At 41.9% G+C, this 26564-nt stretch overlaps 1 protein-coding gene across 2 annotated transcripts in view; it reads right to left on the minus strand.

Annotated features, from left to right (window-relative positions):
• KCNIP4 (potassium voltage-gated channel interacting protein 4) overlaps positions 1-26217 on the minus strand; it is a gene marked incomplete at both ends in the record, with an annotated part of 1207446 nt that extends 1181229 nt beyond the window's left edge. For both annotated transcript variants that reach the window (XM_082837584.1, XM_082837580.1), the window contains one exon: positions 26157-26217. In XM_082837584.1, coding sequence (XP_082693710.1) covers positions 26157-26217 — 61 coding nt within the window. The remainder of the gene's footprint in view (positions 1-26156) is intronic.
• Positions 26218-26564: the final 347 nt, after the last annotated feature.

Here is a 26564-nt window from a genome sequence, read left to right on the forward strand (position 1 = left end):
ATTATATGGTATTTGACTTGTAGACCATCTCTATGATTTGTCTAAACTGCAGCTTGTTAATATCCAATACTGAATTTCAAAGCCTACCAGTTGGCATTCCTATATTATATTCTCTTCTATTTTGCTAAAATTACTACTGGTGCTTTCCACCATGTGAATGGTATCTTTTCTGTGGGCCTGTCTGCCCTCTGTAAACAACCACAGGTGTGGATTTTGTTTTGTCTGTGTGCAAGGCTTTCCACTTATCTGTCTCCCTGCAGAGAAGTTTCCCCATTAGACCGCTGCCCACAGCACCGGCTGCTGTTCTACACTGACAATTCCGAGCTACACAGCTTTCTGTTACCAGTTGACTCAGATGGTGTGATTCACTGTGTCCTTGAAGCATTGGTTCCATATGTCTGGGTTAAACACCCTTCCATCCTCACAGGGCCAGTAACCAGAGTGTTATTTCTGGGTTTTCGATGGATTCAGGAGTCAAGATGTGCATGGAGATAGCACTTGCATCTAATTTCGAAAATATCTGCTTCCCCGCAGCACTGCCTTGTGGGACTTCCAGCTTAACCAACAGAAATCCCCTATATTTCTTATCTAGTTATGAAAATTATATCTCAGAAAAATGCTACGGTCCAGCTTTTGTTATTGTATAGAAAGTAACTGGAAAACATCAATATTGGAGAAAAATGTTGGAGGAAAAGAAAAGTCTCGCTGTCATCAGCAATCCCAGACTTCTTTTCCCAGGAACCACCGCCTTTATTTCCTTGTCAGCCTGTACCTAGCCAATTTAAAGTATGGGTTCATTTAGCAGAGATTCTCAACGATTGCATGTTTCCCTAACCCATTAAACTTTTTCTTTAAATAGAATCAATATTTCACAGCACCTGTGTAGCGTCCATCAACATCTTATTCTACCTATAAAAAGAAAAAGTCATATACAGAATATGTAGTCTATTAATTTCAAAGCCCCACCACCTTTCAGCATTTAGCATGGATCACAGTGTTGGAAATCAAAGTGAAAGCTATTTTAGGGAAAGCTGAGCTTTGAGAATCCACAAATAACAACCCAAATGACCTATTTGTTACCCAGCTTGTCCTGGCCAGAGTTCTGTCTGGAGTGGAACTGGAACCAATCAGGAGTCAGGATTTTCCTTCTTGTTATCAATATCAAAGCTCTCCCCTCTCTTTCATCTTTGAGTCAAAATAGTCAACTAAATACTATGGATTCTCTTTCCTACGTCGGAAATTACCCCTGTGTCATCTCCTCGTCCACCTCTATCAACCGAGCCCTCTGCTATTTCTCACCTCCATGGGTGAACAGACTCTTCATACGGCTTCTTTCCTTCAGGTTTGTGCCCCTGTGGTCCATCCTCTACATGCCAACTAGAGTGGTCAGGACATTCGTGATAGTAATGACTGCTGTGTATTGGTACTTTATATGCATTACTCATTTAATTCAAATAGAAACACACACACATATACCCCAAACCAGTATCACTCCCATTTTTCACATGAGGAAACCAAGGCTTAGTGAAGTGAAGAATTTGACCCACTTCAAAGAGCTACTAAGGTACAGAGCTAAGATTTAAACCCACATATGTGATCTTGCTGTATCATTCTATTCAAAATTCCTGTTCCATAGATGCAACATCTGATTGGGTAGAGTTTAGGCCAGCTGTCACCTTTTGCCAGGGAGGGTGAAGCATCGTTAGGGACAGTTTTATTAAAACTATATCCAATAAGAGAAGGGTAGATCCCCAAATAAAATCAAGTTGCAATGACAAGGAGAGTGAATGTGTACTGGGTTGGCAAAAACAAGAGGTCTTACGATAGCTTCTCTTAATAGTCAACTATAAAACCCTCACCCAGAAATGACCTCAAATTCTGTTATTAGGATGCAGCAGACACTATTCCTTGCAGGTGGAAAATATCACTAACTTACAAAGAATTTGGTTCTTATAAATAGAGTGCTACAAGTATAGACACTAAAATGTAAATTAGCTGAATGGAGTCGGTTTAAGAACAGGGAAGAGCCAGGAGGTCTAGGCTAGGACATGTGACACCCTCATCAGGTGGCGGCAGAATGTTTGGCCAAATTGTCACCTGATGTACCTTGGTTTACAGATCTTATGCCCACTGAGGTGGTAATGTTAGGAAAAAGTAAGGAGGTTGGCTAGATACTGCAGCCTTCAGAATTGTCCCATAAGAGAAATGAACCTACATCAGAGTAGAAGAACTAAAAATCAAGGAAAGATACCAATGATAAAAGAAGTATTTTGGACACTCTGAGTCCTATAATTTGGAGTTGTGCTGGAAGAAAAGTATATTTTCGTACATCATGATAAAGTGAGGGGTTTGGGGAAACTGGAGCTTAGCGGGAGATAGGGCTTATAAGATGGGGGAATGAGTCCTTTCTCATGCACTTCCATGGTAAGGTGTTCTGCCAGCCAAGAGAGAAACAGTACTGGTACTTCTCATTTAAAATTAGCTTCACTTTCTTAGGGTAGAGGCCATTAACGTAAAAGATAAGGAACCTCTGACTTTAACACTATTTCCAGGCAAGATAACTGACTGTGTAATCAGAGCATGAAATTTTCAGGAAAAAAAAAAAAAAAAACAACAACAACAAACTAGACTGGAAGCCTACTAAGTATTTGAGGAAAGGATATTGCCAAGGAAATCCAAAAACTAGCCACCCACCCCTAAGCCGATTCTGCAATCTTCTGACTTCACTTCGTGGGACCTGTATTGCTATATCTGTGCAGTCCCATGAAGGGCAACCTTACCTACAATTTACCTCATTTGGAACCATGAAGAAATACCAACAAAAACCTATAAGGCAGAACCAGTGGCCAAGGGGAATGACGGACAAAAGAGATCCTTCCAGAGAGCAGATCACCTAAACTGTCCAATGGATGACTAAAGAACTTAGTCCACTGTTACAGTAGAGAGTTTTGTCTTAACACTTCTATCTCTGTTCAGCAAGATGTGTGTGCTGCAGACTGTGGACGACTGTGTTCTTCCCATCCTCTCCTTTGCTAAGTGAGAGGCTAATTGTGTGTACGATTGTATCAGAATAATGGGGGCCTGTTAACTTTTTACTAGATTGCTCAATTATAATAATCCATATCCAGATATGATTGAGAAGACCATCAGTCACCCAGAGATCTTGGATTTCTCAGATGGATAACTGGATGAATCTTGGTGTGGTCACTCTCAAGGACACGATGGCCATGTAGCTCGAGGAATATTAAACCTATGTTTGGGAAGAAGTTTTGATATGAATGTGGAAGAGTCACATGAATGAACCACAGCACTCAGCATCACTAGCCTACCCAACAGCCATTTGCCCTTTCTTCCTTGCTAACAGAAATATGATTACATTTAAGATGGCACTATTCCCAGCCCTGGGAATGAATCATGACTGGTCTATCTAGATAAACCATGAGCCTTTTGCCAAAAACTCACTTTCCCAATCATCCTTGTAGCTCCAGTTAGCCAAATGAGACCTAAAGAGTGAATTCACTGGGGTGGGTATATGTGAAGCCTTATACTTTAATAAAAGAAAGTATTTTCCTTTATTTCTACCTCAAAACGTGTTAAGTCAAACAGAAACAGACTCACAGACTTCGAAAAAAAACTTATGGTTACCAGTGGGGACAGGTGGCGGAGAGGGTAAATTAGGAGGTTGGGGTGAACATATACACGTTACTATATATAAGATAGATAAGATAGATAACCAACAAGGACCTACTGGATAGCACAGGGAACTCTACTCAATATTCTGTAATAACCTCCATGGGAAAAGAATCTGAAAAAGAATGGATATATGGATATGTACAACTGAAACACTTTACTGTACCCCTGAAACTAACACAACATTGTAGATCAACTATACCCCAATATAAAAGTAAATTAAAAAATGTGTAAGTCGTTTTGTGACCATGAAGCAATGAATGCAAGGATAAACAACCCACATGCCAGGGATGGTAGAAGAATGGGAGAATCTGGAGCCATGTTTCTTGTTATATAAACAAGTAAGTCAACTTTATAAGTGATGTCATAACTGAGATTTCCATTATTGTTAAAAACATGCCTAATTCACAAACCGATCATACATGTAGGATACGGGAGAAGGACACACATTCGAAGAACAGAAAGAAATGATGAAAATAAATTCTCACTGAATCCTGACTTAAGATTGTTATCTCTCCTTCTTGAAACTGTTCTTTTAACACAGTAGTAACTTTTCTTTAAATTGATTCTCAATTTAGGTAGTATGTAGAACTTTTAATGAATATACAAATGGCCAAAACTATACCAAAATAGACGAAACAACTATCATGGCACTAAAACTAAATGAGCGTTAACTGACTAGTTACCAGTGGACTGTAGATGCCAATAGAAATTTACAGTTGAAAATCTGCCAAGCATTTTTTTTTTTTTTTGCGGTACGTGGGCCTCTCACTGTTGTGGCCTCTCCCGTTGCGGAGCACAGGCTCCGGAAGCGCAGGCTCAGCGGCCATGGCTCACGGGCCCGGCCACTGCCCGGCATGTGAGATCTTCCCGGACCGGGGCACGAACCCGCGTCCCCTGCATCGGCAGGCGGACTCTCAACCACTGCGCCACCAGGGAAGCCCTCTGCCAAGCATTTTACCATACCTTTCCTCTTCTTCGTTTAAAAGCAGCTTCCTAGAAACTGTCTAATTCTACCCCAGGTTAATCTTTTCACACCTTATGGAATTTTATAAACTCAGACCACATAAATGTTGCCTCTCCAACAAATGAACTTTTAAAGTCCTCTTGAAAGATACTTACCTTTAAGGGCTTTTAGTATTGTTTGTTTAGTCTCTCTGATGTTACTTCATTTACCCTTAATACTATACTCATTCATTTCTATTCATTCATTCTTTTATTCAACAAATTATTTGTTACTTCTCTAATTCAAACTCTCAGTTGCATGTGAATCAGTTGATCACTCCCTCCTATTTGGCTTCTGTGATATCACACGCTCCTGGTCTGTCTCCTCCATCTCTGACCTCTTTGGTGTCATTTGCTGGGCCCTTCCTTTCTCTCCCTCTAAATATTGGGAGTCCCAGGATATAGTTCTCACCTCCTTCTCTTTCCTATGCATGTTTTTGCCATGAATGATCTCATTTTGGTTCAATGTTAAATAAAATGTATATTATAAGACTCAAACATTTATATCTTCAGCCCTAACCTTCACCCTAAAACCTATCGTATATCCAACTGCCTACTAAAAATCTCCACTCATGTCTAAGAGGTACCTTAACCCTAACATACCCAAAACTGAACTCCTAGTTTTTCAATCCTCTCTCAATCTTCTCCCCCAGTTTTCCTCATGTCAATAAGTAATACCACCACCCATGCAGTAGCTCAGGCCAAATGTCATCCTTGTTGCCTCTGTGTCCTTCATTCCCCACATTCAACTCATCAGCAAGTCTGGTCAACTCTATGTGCACAGTAGATCTTGACTCCTCCTACTTCTCTCCACTGACGTCCCAAACCCAGTACATCTCCTGCCTGGGATACCATCCCTACCTCCTAACTCAGCTCCCTGCTTCCATTCTCTCTACCTCACCATTCTTTTCCCATAAATTGGCCAGAGTGCTCTTTTTTAAAATGTAAATTATATTCCTGCCGCTTCTCTTCATAAAGCCCTCATATTTGTGTCCTATCACATTTAGAGTCAGATCCAAATGCCTTCTTCTAGCCTCCAAGGTCCTCCCCACATGATCTGGCTCCCACCCACATTTCTGACTCATCTTAAATCTCTCCACCTTACTTCCTACACTCCAACTTCTCTGTCCTCCTATCTGCCCTTTGTACAATCACTGTTTATTATGTTTTTGGGTCTTTGTAAAAGCTGTGTCTTTTGTCTGGAAAGCTTTCCCTCCCAGGTAGTCACATAAACGACTCTGTCTTCTGATCCAGGACTCTTCTCATAGCTCACCTCTTCAGAGAAGCAGTCCCTGGCTAATAAGCTGCAAGTAGCCACCCTATTACTCTTGGTCCATCATGCTGTTTTCCTTCCTTCACAGCAAGTATTGTTATCTGATATTTTCTTACCTATTTATTACCTGGCTTCCTCCAAAACATTCTACACTGCTTGAAAGCAGGGACCTTGTCTGACTCTCTCATTACTGTGTCCCTAGACACTCCACAGATGCTCAATAAATATTTGGTGAATCAGTGAAGTTTACTGGTACCAGGGAAACTCTTCCTAACATTCCATTCGGCATCTTTAAAGAGGTACTTTCTGTTATATTCTTCATGGTTTTAAGATTAATCAGGAAATACATTTTGAAGCCAATCTCCCTTCATTCAATCAAGAAATATTTACTGTGCCAAACGTTTTTGCTATACAAAGAAAAATGAGACAGCAGATTCATAATCTAGTGGTAGAGAATGACATGAAAATGAATAGTATAATATAAATAATGACTGATCAAACTACTAAGAGACCTACTCATGTTGGCTAGTGCAAAAGGGATCAGGAATAGAGAGAAACAAAATTAATGGTGAATACAGAGGGAAGGTGACATTTGCTATATGCCAATGAGTCAGAGGTTGAGTCCTATAAACTAAAAGAGGAAAATATTGCATTGGTTTCACTTCTCAATCCCATGTAATGACGCCCCAAAACATGACAAAGACAGAAGGAGGGATTTGTTTTTTGTATGTCATAATGTTATTACAACCCAAAAGTCGTTTTACTAAATTTAAGGACACTACTTCCAAATGCCTTATGTGATTCAATCACACTCAATTCTATTTTTTATCATCACGCAAGGTGAAGATTAAGTACAACTGCAATGAAATAGATGCTCTCCTAATTCCCTCTTCCTCTGACAGCTGTTCCCCTACTCTCTGCCAGCCTCCACCCCACCCCCTCCATCAACACCCATTGCCTGTGGGCCACGATTTCCCATTACTCTCTGATCTCAGATACAAAGGAAATTCCACTAATCCTCTACCAACAGAATAGCCTGCTCACCGGCCCTCAAAGGTGCCTTATCTACTCCCCTTTCTCAACCTGCCAACCCACTTGATATACTTTTCCCTTCTGCTTCTATTACCCAAATGCCACCAATTCTCAAACTCAAGGGGCCCATCCCTTAAGCCTTCCTCTCCGGTCGTTCTAGCCCTCTGTGAGCTCATCCTTCTCTGACTACCTGCAGCATTCACTACCTTTGCTGATTATTTAGAGTTATTTCCGTACCTCCTGGAATTGCTGTTTAATCTTCACATTGAATTAAATCACCAAATACTCTGTAGCCAAAAAACAAGCCACCAATTCCACCCAATGCTAAAGGAACATATAAATTAGCAAAGACGAATGTCTGACAAATCAATATTTCAGAGGCTAGTTGGTGTCTTCTTAGTTCTGGTCATTCAGAAATGCAAAATAAAGTGAGCCGAAAGTGTATGGCTCTTGGTGAAATAGTAACTATTTGGGATAATCTTCCCCCCAATTAAGCTAAAGATTACAAATCTATACCACACTGCTCAAACCCTTATCTCCGCTCGCTTCTCAGAAAATGACAGTCCCTTCTGTTTCACAGAATAACCTGTAGAGTATGAAGTCCTCCCCAAACCTGACTTCTTTCCTGCTGTCTCAGAGAAGAGCCTCACCACCCTATACTCCTTCTCAAGCCCCACCTGTCCACCTGCCCACTTATTCATTTAGACAAGAGATATTTAGGCACTGGGGATACAAATATGACAACAAACTATCCCTGGCCCAGAAGAACTCAGTCTCTTAGGGGAGACAGACATAGCAATAAAATATTGCACAAATAACAGCACTCAGGAAGAGTGAACTATATCCATCAATGCAGCTAGATCTCCTGATAAGACATAATAACTGAAAAAGCCTTAAAATACACTATTTGTGCAAATTTTAAAACACGCACATTGCTGTAGTCTGAATGTCTGTGTCTGTGTCCGTGTCCCTCCCTCCTCAAATTCATACGTTGAAATCCTAACCTCCCAGTGTGATGGTATTAGTACGTGGGGTTTGGGGGACATGATTAGGCCATAAGGGTGGAGGCCTCATGAATGGGATTAGTGCTCTTATGAGAGAGACCCCACAGAGCTCCCTAGCCCACTTCAGCCATGTGAAGATACAAGGAGAAGTCTGTGGCCCAGAAGAGTGCCCCCGCAAGACCACGCTGGCACTCTGATCTCAGACTTGCAGCCTCCAGAGCCATGAGCAACAAATTTCTGTTTATAAGCTACCCAGTCTGTGGTATTTTATTACAGCAGCCCAAAAGGAATAAGGCAAATGTGAAACATAGGACACACAGTTCATGCACACTTACATTTGCAGATAAAAGGATATTAAGGTAAATTGGAAGGATGCACACCAAATCTATGGTAATGGTTGTAGCTGCAGGAAAGAGGGGACAGGAAGGGGAACACGGAAGGTGACAAAATGGTTGTCAACTTTATTGTTAACATTTTGTTGCTGTCATGTAAAGAAGGCTGGAAGCAAATAATCTTGTAAAATGATTAATTATCAGTTTTGGATAGGAAATCCTCAGGGGCTTATTAATCTCTATACTTTTCTGTATTTTTACAAGTAGTTCAAATGTCAACAGACAATTGCAGAAGGGCTTTATGTGCCATATACAAGGCACAATGGTGATATAATAGAAGAATGATTCTCTCTCGTGTGTTTTCAGGCCACAGCTCTCCACTGCCGGGTCAATGCCTACACACATGCCCAAATTTCTCGTTTAACTAAATGAATCTGTGAGCAGTTATTCCCTCAAGCAACTGCTCCACCTCCCCCACTTTCCTTCACAATTAAACTTCTTAGAAGAGTTGCCTACACTTGCTCTCCTTTGTTTCCTCGCTCACACCCACACCCACTGCAATCTGGCTTCTGCCCCACTTAAAATTGCTTCAACCTCCTAACTGCCAAATCTTTTCGGTTCTCATTTTACCTAACCACGCAAAGCACTTAAGATAATTGACCAAGTACTGGAAAAGTTTCCTTCCCATGGCTGCCACTGCTTCTACCTCCCTTTATGATCCATCTCTGACTCCTTTCGCTGGTGCCTTCCCCGGGGACAGCCACTTGATTCTAGTCTGTCTCCTAAGAGGCCAAGCTGAGCTCTGTTCTCTCCCTAAATGATTCCCTCCGTTCTCATGACTTTCCCTGCAATCCACCAGCTCCTAAATCTGTATTTCTAGCCCCTTCTGAGATCTAGACACATACCTTCAATTGCTAGCTGGCTTTTTCCTACATTCTCTACCTGTATCTCAATCCAAGACAACCATATCCTCAAGAATTCTCACTGAAGGTTAAAGCTAAGAACGTGGACAGCTTCTGGACTCCTACTTTTCTTATCCGCATTCCAATGTTTAGTGACTTACTGCAACACAACTCTTGAACCCATCACCTTGTCTCCACCTGCCACATTGCTTTAATTCAGGTCTCCCACTCCAAACTGTCTGCCCTACTTTTCTAACCAGCCCCCTTGACGTCTATGGAATTACATCCATCATTTCTCCCTAAAACACAAATAAGTGTCATTCCCTTGCTTAACATCCTTCAATAGCTCCCCACTGCCTGCATATTTTAATTTTAACTCCCCAGGCAAAAATGCAATGGCTTGAAACAATCTACCACCATCCACCCTTCCAGCCTCACTTTGGGGTATATCTCCCCACACTGCCAATATTCAGTCCGCCTGGATCCTCTCACCGTTCCCTGGACGTAGTTTGAGTTTTCATAAAAATCTGAGCCTTGGCACAGGCTGTTCTAACTACTTTGGAATCCCTTTCTCTCTCTTCCGCTGGTTTTTGTGATAGTTGATTCATTCAACAAACATTTGGAACCTACTAGGGGAAGGCCCTGTTCAAGGAGCATGGGATATACAGTGAACAAAATAGCCCATCTCTACGCTCATGGAGACTAAATTCCAGAGGATTGAATTGCAGTCAGCAAATCTGAGGCATGATTTGGAGGTGTTCGTTTAAATCATTAGTAAGTCTAACACGAAATGAGAATGTTAACACATACGACTGTGGTGGCTTTCGCAGGTCATTGTAGCTCATCCTCTGCAACTAGATCTTATCTTTCACTTCTTTGCAACCCCATGAGTACCAGTTACACACATGTGCACATCCTATAGACTCTTTAAAATTTAAGGCTCAGCCCTTTCTTGATGGAAATTATCCCTTCCCATGAAGGCCTGAAGGAACCTTTCCATTAAAGGGTTTGCAATTACACATTGTAATTGGGTAGACACTATTGACTCAGGTTCCCCGCAAATCAGCAGGCATCAGACCCACACTGCATGGGTTCATGAAATAGAAATAATAACAGGTGAGCTCTCTGTGGTTGAGTCAGGAAATGTCCATATGTTAGTGCTGATAACCTATACTGTTGTAACATACTCTTTCTGCATTGAGTTTTCCACTTTATTTTTTTCAATTTATCGGACACTAGCTCGTGTGTCTCGTGTAAACTTGGGGTATATGTAGACAGAGGTTGAGCCTTCTCTGGAATTGTAACATCCATCATGCATGAAGCAGTGGAAAACTCAGAATGCAGAAAGAGTATGCCAGAAACAAATCAGAACAAAGATGAGTCTGAACAGTGCAGAAAAGTTCTCAGTTGGGATGGGGATGGCTGCAACTGGCCCGAAGCACTGAGGAAGGGTGAATAGTTAATAACAGCGTTGCAAGGTAGCATTACCTCTGCAACACTTGATGTCTGTAAAAGTAAACACATAAATACTTATGGAAGTTAACCATTGATAACTGCACATCATTTATAGTTCTTTGCCACTCACGGTTTTGTCCTAGGCTATAAACTCGAGTATATTACACTCTTCTCTTTATACTAGTCAAGAATAGATAGAAATGCCTCCATGAGAGGTTATCAGGATCAAACCTTTTGGGTTTGACATTACTCTTTCCAGCATGCTTATTATTACCTAAGAAAAGAAAGAAGTTAAGCTTTACTAATAATTAGTATGCACACTTCTTGAAGTATGTGTAGAATTTATGATGAAACCTATAAAAATGAAAGTACATGCTCCAAATATTTTTACAGATAGGGTACAAGTTCAGAACACCTTGGAGACTGCTGACCTAGACACTACATGGCTAGCAAAGAGTTCTAAATCACAGACAAGAATCAGATTTCAGATGGTAGGCAAGGCAGAAGAGAAAAGGTAAATGGAAAAACAAACAAACAAAAAACAAGACAGAACAAGAAAATAATTTCAGATGCCAGAAAGGCAAGATCAACAGTTTGCTGGTCACTGGGATAACCGCATTACACTTTTTGCTGCGTGTACGGCCCAAGGCCAGAAGATGCGATGTAGTTATTTGGTTATTTCGTTCCCCTGCTTAACACCTCTGAGCACTTCTCATTGCCCTTAGGATAAAGTCCAAATCCTTAATAAAACTCAAACTCAACCATCTGGCCCTACCTGCCTCTTCAGCATTTATCTCCAGTCTCTCACTCTTTTTTTTTTTTTGGACATTTTTAGTTCAAGTATGTTCTCCAATCTTGTTTCTACTCTAAGTATCATTCAGGTGTCAACTTAATTTACACTCCCTTTAGGAGTTGTTTTCTGACCCCTAAAACGTATTCAGTTTTTTCCCATGTGTTCCTATAGCACTTTTGCTCACTGTTCTGAAATTCTCATCATGCTAATGCATTGTTGAAGGTCTCTACTCCTTGCTAGCCATTTGTGAAGACAGAGAAGGTGTCTGTATCCCCCAAGCACCCAGCACAATGTTTGATTTACAATACATGCTAAATAAATGTGCTGACTAGAGTGAACTTGAGTGAAGTGTGTCCTGAGACTCAGGGAGAGAGGGAGAGAAAGAGAAGGAAAAAAATTTCTTTGAGCTCCCTAAGGGCTTGCTTATTGCATTTCATGATGGCAGAATTTTGAGGCTCAACCTAACAGTTATAACAATATTTGACTGCTTTTCTGTCGGTACATTTAGAGGCACTTCATTATCCATTGGTCAACAAACATTTGAACGCCCCTGGGGGTCCTGGAAGTGTGCACAGCCTCTTTACTCTGGCTTGGCAGATACCAAACAATTAATTAAAACTGTATTCCTTAAGGAACAGTAGTAATAGGATTCATGACTTATTGTGGCAGGATGGAGGATGATGGCTGGAGTCCATGGCTTGCAGTAATGCTGTATATTCTCATTTGGTTAGTCTCAGCAAGATTGCCTGTGCCCAGTGTCCACAGGGTGGGTGGGAGACGTGATGCAGCATCAAGCAGTCCAGGGAGGGCAGGCAATGGAGCGAGGGCAGCTATGCAAGTAGAATGCTCTCCGAAGCAAAATCATATCTTTTCATGGGATAATACACATCCTTCCAAAGCTTCCCTGTGTACGGCACTTCCAATGCCCAGTTTGCCCAGACCCTCACCTGCCACTAGCTTGCCCACATCAATCACTTCCATCAGCCCTTCAACTCAGGCTCAGGGAGGCCCTGCAGGCTGTTTTCATTCAAACCCTTCAAGCATGAATGGTTCTTTTTCCCAACCCACAAAGCTGGGTATCAAGGCGTTTCCCACGCAGCATCACTTGAATTGGGTACTGGCTTTGGATCTTTACCTTGGACATGATCTAGAAATCCACATGGAACTGTGTCAGGTCACTTGCCCTTTAACTCCATGTACCACAAACCAGGGTAATAAGCTCTGTATCTGCTGAGCTGAGCCCAGCCCTTCCAGAACAATATCAGGTCAGCCCAGAGTGCCACTCCTCACTCACCCACAGCCCTGCCCCATGCAGGCATATTCTGTGTAGCCAGAATGCCTCAGTGAATATTGCCTTAGTTGATATCCCTGTTCTCCCATCACTAGCTGTGTGGCGATGGGTGCGCTGCTTAACCCCTTTGAGCCTCAATTAATTTGTCAATAAAAGGGATATTCAAAACTACCTGGTGTTCCCCTTACCAGGGTACACTTCTAGTGCCCCAAATATAATGTTGAACATAGTACTTTTGGTCCTACATATACACACACACACACACCAGACACACACAATTTCCTTCCTCTGTCTTCCAGATAATAGCTGCCCATCATCATAAGCAAAGGCCTTTACTCAGACCCCTAAGTCGAGTATGGAGTCTGCTTATGTGCACACCTTTGACCCCGCTGCTCCTTGATCTCCCACCCAACTCCACACCCACATTCAATCAGTTACAAAGACCACCCATAACGCCACAAGAATTCTGCCAAATTCATCTTCTTCCCCTCTAACACCCCTCCCCAAGTGGCCAATCCTTTTTAAAATCTGGATAACAGCAATGTCCCCTCAGCTCACCTGTCCACCTGAACCCTCTCCTCCTTTCATCCTTCCTTCACAGCAAAACAAGACAACTCTTCCTACGGCGTCGCTTTTATTATGCCATCATCCTTCTCAGAAGCCTTGACTCCTTGTCCACTGGATGAAATCCACCATTCTGAGACTCTCCCCAATCTCATTTCTCAGCCTCAATACCTCTCAGACCATTACCGACTGCAAACTGCTGTCCCCGCAAAGTCCTTCATGCCACGCATTAAATGCTTCCTCGAAACCTCTCTAAACCCCCCTGGCCACTCACAGCCCAGCTCCTCACAGGGTGCTCCGCAGCAGACCCCTCCAGGACTGCCTCTCCTTCCCTTCTGCCTTAGAGGACAAGATTGACCCCTTCCAGGGAGCAAGTGCCCTTCCTCACAACTCCCTCCCTCCGTAACTGCCCCCATGCTCCCAATCTCACCACTCTCCTGACCGCCCATCCTCGGGATTAAAGGGCTTTTTCTCAGTCCAAAATAATTACAAAAATGACCACAACTCACATTGATCAGGTCCTAACTATTTGCCAGGCACTACGCTGAGCACTTGATATACACATTAGTTCAGTTCATCCTCAATGCAACCTGTCGAAATGGGTTCTTTTCATTGATTTACCATTCAACATACATTTGAGTGAATTTTAATAGGGAAGATAGTAAAAAAATAAATAGACACAAAAATATAGTATATATAAATATCATTATAGTATATATAAATAATATCATAGTCGTATAGTATATGTAATTTTTTTTCTTTGAAAAAATATAGCATAAAAGCTATGAAGGAATGTAGGGTCAGGGAATAGGGAGACACAGCTGAATTGTTATATTAGATGAAGTCATCAGAGAAGTAATATTTTAATGGGAACCTGAAAAAGTGAGGAAGCAAAACAATGGAGTATATGGGGCAAGAATGTTCCAGGCACACATAAAGAGGCTAAGTTACAAAGAGGCCATGCGGCTTCCAAGGGTAGCAAACACCGTATCTGAACCCTAGCTCTGACCCCAGAGTCTTATACTTAGACCCCATTCTTTATCTACCACTCATGTTCTGCAGCAATTCACTCTGTTAACTAGCTCTGGCTTTTTGAAACTCTTTTATTCCCCATTAGTTGACAAGTATGGGCCATCCGTGTGCGGGGCACTGACTTCCATAACATTCTCCTCTCCAATTTCTTCTCCACACATTTTCCTGATTTTACACCCATCTTCCACCCTTATTCTTCATAGCTCTAATCCTAAACTTTGTCTCCTACTCACCTTCATGTCTTCAATTACCTTTATCTATTTGCAACTGGCTCCCAAATTTGACTCTCCAGCTTAGTTTCATAGCCAGCATCTTGGAAGTAAGGCCATCGCTCATTTATCTCTCTATTCCCAATACCCATCGCAACACTGGATGCTTAATAAACGTGTGCTTCTCTAAAATCAACTGAACTTGAACTCCACGTTTCCAACTGCCTTTGGGACAGTTTGACCTGGATGCTCACCTAGCACATCAAAATCAATATTTCTAAAAATGAACATGTTATCTTCCCCCCCAAAACCTGTTGTCTTCCTTGCTCCTCCATCATGACACCACTTGTCACTTGTCACCAATCTCCCCATCTTTCTCCTTCCCAGTCATCCCACCCTTCCATTCCCACTGCCTTTACCGTTGTTCAAACATTTATTTTCCCTCATTTAGACTAATACAACAGCCTCCTAATGACATCTTTGTCAACGGTGCAGCCTACACAGCTATGCAAAATTAATATTCCTCATTCTGTCACTCCTAAATTCAACTGGCTCCCCACTGTCTACAGAATCAAATCTCACTCTTATGTACCAGATTTCTACAGCCCAGTACCTACTGGACATCTCCATTTTGATATCCCAAAAGGTCTTAAATGTTACAGTCCCAAACTGATCTCATTTTCTTTCAACTAAACCTCCTTCTGTATTTCCCATCTTCATAAACATATGTCACCCACCAGTCACCCAAACCAGAAATCTAGAAGATGACCCAGGCTGCTACTTCTCCCCCAACCCCAATTACAACCTATCATCAAGTCTTCTTGGTCTCATCCTCTGCTTATCTCATGTGTACCCTCCATCCTCCACCACATCACCAGTGCTTTACTACGATCCCAGTGTGTCTCACCTGCAATTCTACCTCAGCAGGTCTCCATGCCCACTGTTTCATTCCCCTTCGGTCCATTTGCCACATCACTGAAGTAATCTTCCCAATGTGCAAATGTGATCATGCTGTGCTCTTGACTGAAATGTGTCAGTAGCTCCCCGATGCCTTCACATCCTGATGCTGACTACTGCTCCAGCTCTCCATTTTCCTTCTACCCCAACCTTCACTGCACACAGGACTTCTCACTGCCCCCTGATCGTACCACCACGTTTCCTTAGAACCAGCCTCAGAACCACAGCGTTCCCTGCCTAAAACATCCATCATCCCACCTGCTGTCTTTACCTGGAAAACTCATTCTCATCCTCCATTCCCATCCAGTCTAGGAAGCTTACTGTGATCCTACCTACCTGAATGAGGTGACTCATATATGTCTTTCCAAAGCACTCTGTGCTTAGTGCTGTCCTAAGACTTTGACATTCCAATTACCATCTCACATGTCTATCTCTTTAACTAGATTCAGGGTTTCCCATGGGATATTTTTCATCTCTGTATTCGAGTACTTAGAACAATACTTGAAAAAAATAGGTATTTTAATACGTTTTACAAAAGAATAAATTGCCTCCCATTTGGAGAATCCCCCACTGACAGGTGGAGTAGCAATATTATCTAGTCTACAGTTTAATGCTAGTTTTTCCACATAGGACTTGTTTTGTATTTTATGTGACTCTGAAACCCATATCACTTAGTAAAAATCGTGTGATTATGAAAGGTGTACTCTGTGCTCCTTCAGCTTGTTATTTCATAGAAGACAAGGACTGCAGCTTCTGATATCCTCCATCAAGGACTTACCCCAGGGTCCTAGGAGAGTATTTAGTTAGCACGTGTCTGTGAAAATGAGATAAGCCAACATGCTCTACCTAATCAATATACAATTCAGATCAAGTAGAATTCTGGGGTCGAGAAGGTAGATATGATTTAAAAGCTTAATTCCTAAACAACTAACATGCTTTTTTATTTTCTGAAATATTGACTTGCAGTGTCCCTCCTATAGTAGGTAATTGATCAATGTGTTTCAAAGGACTGTCGAATAGCATCCTCAAAACTATTTTGAAACTACCAGAACATAAATTGCATTAAGAAGTTATAACTGTCACTGCTTGAGATCTGAAATTCTATTCTAATGATACTTATGAAAAGCCATAATCTCATGATCAGGGATCCAAGATAAATGTAACTGTGCTTTAAATTGCAATGTTTCTAACAAAGTATTTCTACAGTTCAATCTTCCCAGTGTAGTGTTTGTAGATTTTGCATTGTATTTATCCTGAGAAGTGAACACAAATCTTAAAGTATTAGGTTTTGTAGTGACTAATTTTCATTCAGAATCTATACCCACAACTTTAATTGAACTAGGAGGTTTTATACGGTTTAACTGCAAATCTGGTACTTATGTCAGAAGCACTAGTATTTATATCACCTTTGAGTTTTGCAGTTTAGGATGTGCTGCCTTTTTAAAAACCATCTTATAAAACCACCATCAAAAATGGGGTTTATTCTTTAAATAAATAGCAGGAGAATTCTCTCCCTCTGTGTCACCGCATATGGCTGTATTTTACAGTTTCCACCTTCCTTTTTCCACATTTCCCAATGCCTGGTTCTGAACTCTCATTATTTTATTCTTGTTTCCCAAGATTTCCCTCCCCACAACCTTCAAATTAACGCGAGGCACCTGTGTTTCAGAACCTGCACCAACTCTCTCAGAAATCACAACTTCAGCAGGAAACTATGATGAAACCGGACCAAGCGAGAAAAGGAAATAGGAAACAGATTGCAATAATACCACGCAGCCCAGAAGGAAGCCTCAAATTAAAGGGCGTTTGGGGAAATAGATGATACAAAAAGAGTATTTGAGGAATTCTTGGAAAAGATGCAAGAAAGACTTAGCGAATCTGATGTTCACAAGTGCTCACAATATTAAATCAGGTATAATAATATCCTTATGATAAATGATTGATTCTATAAAGTCACATTTAAGAATCAGAGTGATATTCTACTTAATTTTTTAACATCTTTATTGGAGTATAATTGCTTTACAATGGCGTGTTAGTTTCTGCTTTACAACAAAATGAATCAGTTACATATATACACATGTTCCCATATCTCTTTCCTCTTGCGTCTCCCTCCCTCCCACCCTCCCTATCCCACTCCTCCAGGCGGTCACAAAGCACCGAGCTGATCTCCCTGTGCTATGTGGCTGCTTCCCACTAGCTATCTACCTTATGTTTGGTAGTGTATATATGTCCATGCCTCCACTTAATTTTTTTAAAATCCTACACTAACTTGAAATGTTTCTGCCTTTACCAGAACATTATTTAAACTGGCAAATAAAGAGCTAGGCATTTTCAGTTCCTTTGTGACTACCTTTAAATAGAAGTTATTACTCATTTTGTATTCTCTAAGCATCAAAATCATGTTTGTTTTATGAAAAAAGTGCACTTCTTCACAGACTCCCAGCATCATAGGTTTTAAAAATCTTTAAAATGGCTTAACGTCACAATGTATTTAAGTGGTGGACACATAAACCCATATTACAGGAGAATGGAAGGCAGGGAAATATTGGACGATAGAACAAATATAGAATTTTGAGCTCAGTTCTTTTGATAGCTTTATTCTGTAAGATCCCAAAGAGAGAAAAATCAAGTTCAATATCACTGCTTTCACTTGGAAAGGAATGGCACTTATATCAACTGGAGGTAATCTTGCTTTTCAACATCCATCTCACTTCATCTTTATGTCTGTATGGCAATGAATATTTTAAAATATACATGTTTATTTATTTCTCCCCTACTCGACTCTAAATACCTGGTGCATACTCAGTAAACATCTCTTGAATAAACCGTAAGGTCTCTAAAGGCAGTCTCTACATCTCACTCATCCCAGCACCAAGTAGTTTCATTGTAAATACATACTTTTGCTGATTAATCTCATTTCATCATTATGGAATGCATCCCTGTAACCTACAAATGGATATAATTACCACCATCTTATAGGTGAAGAAAGAGGAACAGCAACATGATACTCAGTAGCTATTTTATATGTTCCCATGTTCCCACCTTTCTGAATTAAATAAAATTGCTCTAAATCAAACTTGTTCTCGGGACTGGATTTGACAGGGTTATTTTTGAAATGTCTGTTTGTTATTTCTATATTATTGTTTGGGTTTTTTTCCAAACTCTCTGCAGACACAACAAGAAGACCTAATGATCCCATTTCCACAGTGATGGAATGGATTGGAGTACGAGAGGGTATCTCCACCTTTAGGGTATAACCATAATATAAAATGCTTTTATTCATTCAACACATCCCTGGAGCACTTACCACATACAAAACATGGATAAAAGGTATGGGCTAGATCAATTTTTTGTGTGAGTAGTTTCTCATGGTATTCTAATGAAAATTTAATTAAAGTACAAAAAAGTTACAACCCAAAATAAAGCCCCTGGCAGGATATCTATTCTGAGATGTAGATCAGTTTAATAGCTGCATGTGCTATTTTCACCCAATTTTATTATGAAGCTCATGAAGACTTTTGGAAGTCACATCTTCTCTGGTTCAAAAAAAGTCATATTTGGGGACATACTTCAGGGCACCCGGGCAACTGTAACACAGTGTGCAGATGCTATTACAGTGAAGACATGAGAGAGAGAGAGAGAAAGAGAGAGGGAGGGAGAGGGGGAGGAAGGGAGGAAGCATGCATAGTCATTAGACTGCAGTAGTTACTATATCAGTCAAATCTGATTTTGATTCCTATTTGGGCTGCAGATAATGTCATTTCTTAAATAAACTGCTTCACTCAAAAGATCCTTCAAATATTAAGAAGTGTTGACATCTGGGCATGAAGTCTACTTCTTCTCCAAAAGCTTTTTAGAGTAAAGATCTATAAAAAATTGCCAGTTCGAATTCCCTGAAGACTTTTTATTCACTGTTCATGAGCAGATGCTGCCCGAATCCCTGGGGGGACACTTTCCAACTAGCTAGTCCAAATTCCAGGTAACCAAAAAGTTATGCACTGTTACTGTAAAATGGGTTGACTACTTATTTTTACCTAAAAAAATAATTAGGGTAGAATATGTTGGAGAGAGAAGTTTCCAAAAGGTCAATAATATATCCAAAGGGACAACCTATTTCCAATGGGACAGTCATTCAACCACACTGGCTGTGTCCATTAGAGAAGAAAAATCAGCGCTTAACATATCGGCATGAAGGCCAAGTGCTCAATATGGCAAATTTTACATTTATATCCATGTTCACATTATTCATTAGATGGTCAGAGTGTACAAAGAAGTTACATGTGTAAACGCTGAGAGTCTCTCTGTTTTTCAGACTTTCTAATAATATGTGGATATGTATGTGTATAGAGCAGCCTACAGCAAAGAAACTAGGCAAGAAGGGAGACAGCCCCAGCGGTGAGAGTAAAAAATACTGAACCTCATCTCATCTCAGCCCTGCCATGGTTTCTGCAGCTCTGCCAATTCCCTCCCAACACGGCCTGACTCTGTGAAGTCTGATATGAAAGAAAATGCGCCGGAGGAAGTGGATGTGTATATGCTGAATGATGTTTCAGTTTTTTAATTTTTCCATTCCTTTCCACAGCCACTGCTATAATGAAAGGATTTATCATCTGATGAAGATAATGATGATGGTAATAACAATGGCAGACATGGTGGTGTAGCCAGTTAGGCTCTGGGTTGGGAAATGTTAAGGCCTATTCTCTGTAACACTAACTCAGACTAGTATCGACAATCACGATCATGATTCAGAGTGAGTACTTAACTCATGTTTCCACTCTTTTATTGGAAGGGGAACCAGGAGAGGTGATAATCACTAACTGGGAGTCCCCTGAACTACCAATCCTAGGGGTGATAAGTCTGGAAGGTATTAAGGATGAGGGACAGTCATAGCAACAGTATCCAAAGATGACACTGCCTATTGCTCTAAAGACACAGAAAACACTGGTTACTTATTAAGCTCTTCTTTGGAAATGATGTAAACTCTCACAGCCATGCATTACAGATGCAAGAACACGCACAGTTCAGAGCAGCACTATCTTGGTGTCAGATGACTCTGCTCATAGACCTGGCCTACTGAATGGAAAAGACAGAACCAAAAAACAACTCCACTTCCGGTAGACAGCTGAACAAGCAATCAAACGTGAATTGTAATTTTGGGTCTTTGATGGGTCTACCACTGGGCAGTGTGGTTTAAATTCCGTAACTACATTTGAAGCACCTATTATTTTTTGAAGCACTGTGCCAGTCATCCGCAGGGGTACAAAACTTAGCAATTCATGTATGGTACTCGCCATCAAGGAGTTACAACTTAAGACTGCACACCAAACAAATATACATAGCTTATTCTGCCTTGTTATTCAGATATCAGTCAAAATGAAAGGAGAATGACCGACAAAAATTCAAAGTGTAATTCTTCGGGGAGGAGACAGGGAGAAATCAGTAAGGCTGCATTGAAAAGGACACGGCATTTGAGATGAGTCTTGAAGGACGTGTTCGATGTTGAGCATTCAACAATGTTCAGTGGGTAATGCTGGGGCAGGAAGTTCATTCTAAGAAGGAGGTACAACATGAGATAGGTGTAGGGACTAGGGAACAATTCGGTTTAGCAGGTGAAGGTGTAGCCCTAGAAGAGCCATGAAAAGAAAATGTTGGGATACAGGCCTGTCACCATGGAAACCTTGATTATCAAGCTAAGAAAACAGTATTTTTAGTTCCATAAGTAATGGCAAGGATTTTGCATACAAAGAGAAGGGCCTGACTCAAATCAGGTTTTGGTAAATTTATTTGGTTGTGAGCGGGGAGCCGCACTTAGTGCAAATAGGAGACAGCCATGATGGCCTGGGAAATAATATAATCTTGAGTGATGCAATGGGAGTTGGAGTGGGGGAGCTGGACGTAAAAGCTAGAAGAGAATCAGAAGAGAATGAGTAAGGCTTGGTGACTGATTCCACGTGGAAGGGGAGGAAAGAATCAAGGTAGGAAGTACCATACAGAAGGAAACACTTTGCTTTATTTTATAACTGCACGCCTCAGAAAATGATGTCACCATTATCAAAATTTGGACAAGAAATTATTCTTAGAAGAGAGGATACGTCTTTTCTGACATACTGATTTCAAGGCGCTGGTAAAACTTGCTCATAGGTCTGACCAACAGGGCATGGAAACGTCCATCTGGTAATGTGGAAAGGGGTCGGGCCAGAGCTATAGACTAAGGAGTCCTCTGCATCCAGGTAAGATGCATCAAAATCACAATCAGATTAGGGAGGGAGGAGAGAGAGAGAAGGGAATGAAGAAAGAACTTTGCGCAAAGTTGCACAAAATGAGCAAAGGAAGAAATAAGGGTCAGAAAAGGAGATGTGAGAGAAGTAGGAGGAAAGAGAATAATGCAGTGTCACAAAATGCAAGGGAGGAGACTTCGTTCAACAAATATCTGTTATTGAGCAAATATTGTATGTCAGGCTTCAGTCCAGATGCTGGGACACAGTGGTGGGCACAACACAACGGCTCTGCTCTCAGGGTTCACAGTCTTCTAAGGAGTGTGGATAAACAGCATGAAGCATTGCAGTGAGTTCAGGACAATGGGAATGGAGAAAAGACCACGAGGACCTTTAAGCAATGAACAGTTGTGAAAAAGAAGTGAGTGATTTAATGCCCAAGGGTGAATAAATGTGTAGTGGCAGATGTAGTTACATAACTTTAAAATATTTTTAAGGATGGTAAAGGCCCATTGAACAAATTAAAAATTCATTTTCCCTCCTTACCTCCATTTCTCCTTCTCTCTCTCTCTCTCTCTCTCTCTCTCTCTCACACACACACACACACACACACACACACACGGTCTATGATTCCACAGAAATCTTGCACACGTTTTATACTGCATGGATCATTAATTTCCAAACCATCTATAGACTTATTTTATGAAACTCTGCATAAGCATTGGCCAGGAAAAAAAGAAGTGGAGCAAGGGGAAGAGGGTTGTTGAATTTTAACACTTCACCATATCATTTGGTTAGAACCTTCTTACATTCAACAACACAGAGAAAACAGAATAATGCCTTGTGCCATAAAAAGCTTCTCCTTGGTTCAGAATAAACAGGCTTTTCACTACTACCCTTGTGGAGTTACTACTCCGAGTTTGCCTTATCCTTAATAAACCCCAAACTTAAGCTGGAGCCATGATACATCCATCACACAATACAAAAATGAAGAGGATTATTCACTGTACTATTGTTGATTCCCAAACTCAGGGGCTTCCCAGGTGAAATTTGATACTGGGCCCCATACACAGAGGACAAAAAGAGACCAAAGAAAGAGGCGGACCACTCCAGATTGGCTGGTGGCAGGTTTACTAAGCAAGTGACCTTAAATACAAGGCTTGTCTTGGGCAAAGCAAGACGAAGAGATCTCCACACCTGCCCACCGGATTCTTAAAGGTTTACATAGAGGCTTTAACTAGGTTCAGTCACGTATACCACCCAGATGATCTCAACAAGTTACTCTCTCAAGGCTGTGTCCTTGAAAATGGCTTGGGCTGTGAGAGGAGTGGGCAGAACGTACATTCCAAGGACAGGGGACTGGGGGAGGGGCCTCTGATTACCCAGGTCCAGCTCTGGGTCAATTTGCGGGCCACGCCCACTCTACTACCTCCTCCAGCAACTGCTGAAACACCCACTTCCCTCCCCACTTTTAGCTGTAGACTACATCACATAACACCTGCCATCCCTACGTTACAGGTCACAAATTAAGGACACTGATGAACAATTTTATGGGGCTATTTCCTCTGACCTTCTTTCTGATTCTCTTTCAAGTACACCAGTGAATTGGCATCTCCCTCTCCACCAGTAGCAGGATTATGTTTGATTTTACAGCAGGGGAGCAAAATAATGGGAGTGGACAATGACATGAAAAATATATTTGGGGCAAGCTTTTGGGTTAATGTGGAAGCTGATGAGAGGCAGGGTAAAAGTGGGCAGTATGATTCCAAAGAAAGCTTCTCTACTTGTATGAAGTCACTGACAAGCGTCCACTTTCTGTTCTGCACAGTATTAAGTGTCAACTACAGTGACTTAGAAGTGGTATTAATCAGTTAGCATATTAAACGTATTACCTGTTGAAAAGAGTGAGGAATGAGCTTTTTTTAGTTATTTTATTTTCAACTTTTAGCAACGCAACACAACCCTGCTCCCATCTTTCCTGCATTTCCCTCCCTACTTTCACTTTAGTGTAGTTTTCACCTGTGTTTCTCAACAAACTGTTTTTCACAGTATTCTGGCTCTAGAGTCAGGTCATAAAACACACACACACACACACACACACACACACACACACACTTCTCCAACTCCTGATTTCCCTCTAATCTTCATACATTCCTCTCAGTCTGATCCTCCAGTTAAATTTTGTTTAAATTTCAATTAAATCATTTTATAAACCTCCATCCAAGAGGCACATATTCAAGAGAAAAGCATCATGGTCACATAAGAAGTTATGCTAATGTCCCACTTATTTGAAAGGAAACAAGAGGTCAGGGACTACTGTTTTAGAACAAGAATTGAAACTAGAGTTGAAACCTTCAAAAATGACACTTTTCTTGTCCCAGGATTGTCCAGACTACCCTATATCTGAGCACAAATCACCAACGTACTAAAGCTTATGTTTGCTGAAAATAATATAGACTACATATCTGGGGATCGTTCTCTAATATAAACTTGAAACAATTACACTAAGAACAAAAAAAAAGGTGCTTAAAAAAAGGTGCTTCAAACATTTTTTTTCTTCTATAACAATTAACTCTAAAAACGTGTGAGTACAATTCAAGAAACAGGTGTCAAATCAATTCAAGCCAGAAAACACTTCCCTTTTGGTCCACCTGAGCCAAGATATAAATCAACATCTTTCTATTCTCCAAAGGAACAATGAGCACATGTTGAGTCTAGAGATGGTACTGAAAGTTATTTTTAATACATCATACTCCCCAGATGTGATTTCATCTTTCTCATTTTATCCAGTAGAGATTATGGCCACCTATGGCACTGTGAATAGACCAGACGTGCTGATTCAATCCCCATCTGGCCAATTAAAGACTAGGCCCAGCCAAAAAGCTGTTATCGCTGAGCGGCCGGACGATGCAAGCCACCCAGTTGCCCGGACTTCTGATCCTACAACCCTCTCTATCTTTGAGTACCTACTATTGCCTTGTGCATGAGTAAGTCCCTGAAAGGATAGCTAGCTCCCTACCCTATTCTGAGTCAAAGGAACTGCAAAGACAGAGAGCCTATGAACTCAACAACTACTGAGCGCTCTACACTTAAACTGCCATTCTGAAAAATTCAGTCTCTTCAAGATTATGAGTATCGCTCATAAAATATATCCTAGACATACTTAGTTTGCAATGAGTGGCAGCTATCGTCACAAGGAAGACCTAAACTAAACATCATTACAAGTCAAATTTGGGGCTTTAAAGGTGACCGTCATATTATTTTTTCCAGCCTACAAGGACATTTTCTTTAAAATTTCACATACTAAGAAGACTAGAGTCCTCCCAGTTACAATCACCTGAACTAATGGAGGGAAGGGAAGAAAGGGAATGTGTCCAAATCTCAATGTCCATAAATTAGGGTGATGGACTCAAGTTGAAGTGGCCCCATTTCCCTGGATATAAACAGGTAGAATGTGGAAATGCCTCTTTCCTTGCAACTTTACATCAAGTGCAAGTTTTTCATAGCCATGTGTGACTCCTCATCTTATATAATCTGGGAAATGTCCAGCTCTCAATCACTCTCAGCTTCCCTACAACACCCTTCATTCGATTTACGGCTCCTCTAAAAAACTATACACATTTAAGCTATCTAAAAACAAATCGATTCAACCGAAGAGGCTTTATTGGGTTGAGGGGGGTGGGAGATATCGTCCCGTATTTCGCTACGGATACCACTAAAGTGATCAAAACGTGCCCTTTCCCTGCTTTCGCAGAATGCACAATACTCTGAAACCAAGCTCCTTGCACAGAGTGCCCAGTACCTTTCCAAGGCTGTACTATGTATAAATTATTTCCAAGGGTCACTGAGGACCATTTTCTCCGAACACACCAAACTGAAGCTGGCAAAAACAAGACATAAACGGTTCTGCTGAAGCATCTGACCTGGGAAACATTCCGCCTGTATATTACCAGGGGACCAAAACAGAGTTTTAATGAAGAAATGTTTGGGAGCACAAAGGCAACGTGGAGGGAGAGGATCAATGCTATTTCAGCTCATTTATCCCCAGGTGTTAGGAGAAGGAAGTGTGTGGTCTAAAGTCACCTGGCAGATGCACCAACAACATGGGAAATTTTCAGAGAAGGCAAAAGTAGGCACAGGATCGCAGGGGGCCCTGCCACCGGCGAGTTTCACACACACTTCAAACACCTCTTCTTCCCCGACCTGGACCTCGCATGCACCCCCTCTCCTTCGCACCCCCATTCCCGCCGCGGCCGCCTCCCCTTCCCAGTCCCACCCCGGTGACTGTTTCTCATGCAGCAGAGGCAACAAGCGTCCCCAGCCCGGGAAGGGGTTCCCGTCTGAGATTGCAAGGGAAGGAGGGTAGAAGCGGGCGCCCGCTCCAATGCTTATTGCATCCTACCGCCTGTGGAGCTCGCCTCCTCCAGCTGAGCCGAGATGCTTTCCACCCTCCTCACATTCATCTTTGGGGACGCGGGGTGCAGGAGCGGGACTCGGGAGTCAACCGGCCCAGGGGTGTCTGGCGATGGGTCTAGCACCAGAGCGCCCTCGCCGCTCAGCCCGGGGGCGTCCGCCGCGCTGGGAGAGAGAGAGAGGCGACGGCAGCGGCGGCGGCTGCGAAGCGCGCGGAGCGGCGTGCAGGTGCGGGCGGAGGCCGGAGGGGGGCGCCGGGGGCGCTGCGCGGAGCTGGGCGGCGGGGCCGCGCGGGCGGCGGGCTGGAAGCGGGAGCCGCCAACCGAGAGCCCGGGAGCGAGGCGCCCCTCCCCTCTCCCGCTCCGCGCGCCGCCTCTGCCACCTGCGGCCGAGTCAC

This window comes from Leucopleurus acutus (assembly GCF_964270905.1).
Source record: "Leucopleurus acutus genome assembly, chromosome: 4".
Taxonomy (NCBI): Eukaryota; Metazoa; Chordata; class Mammalia; order Artiodactyla; family Delphinidae; genus Leucopleurus; species Leucopleurus acutus.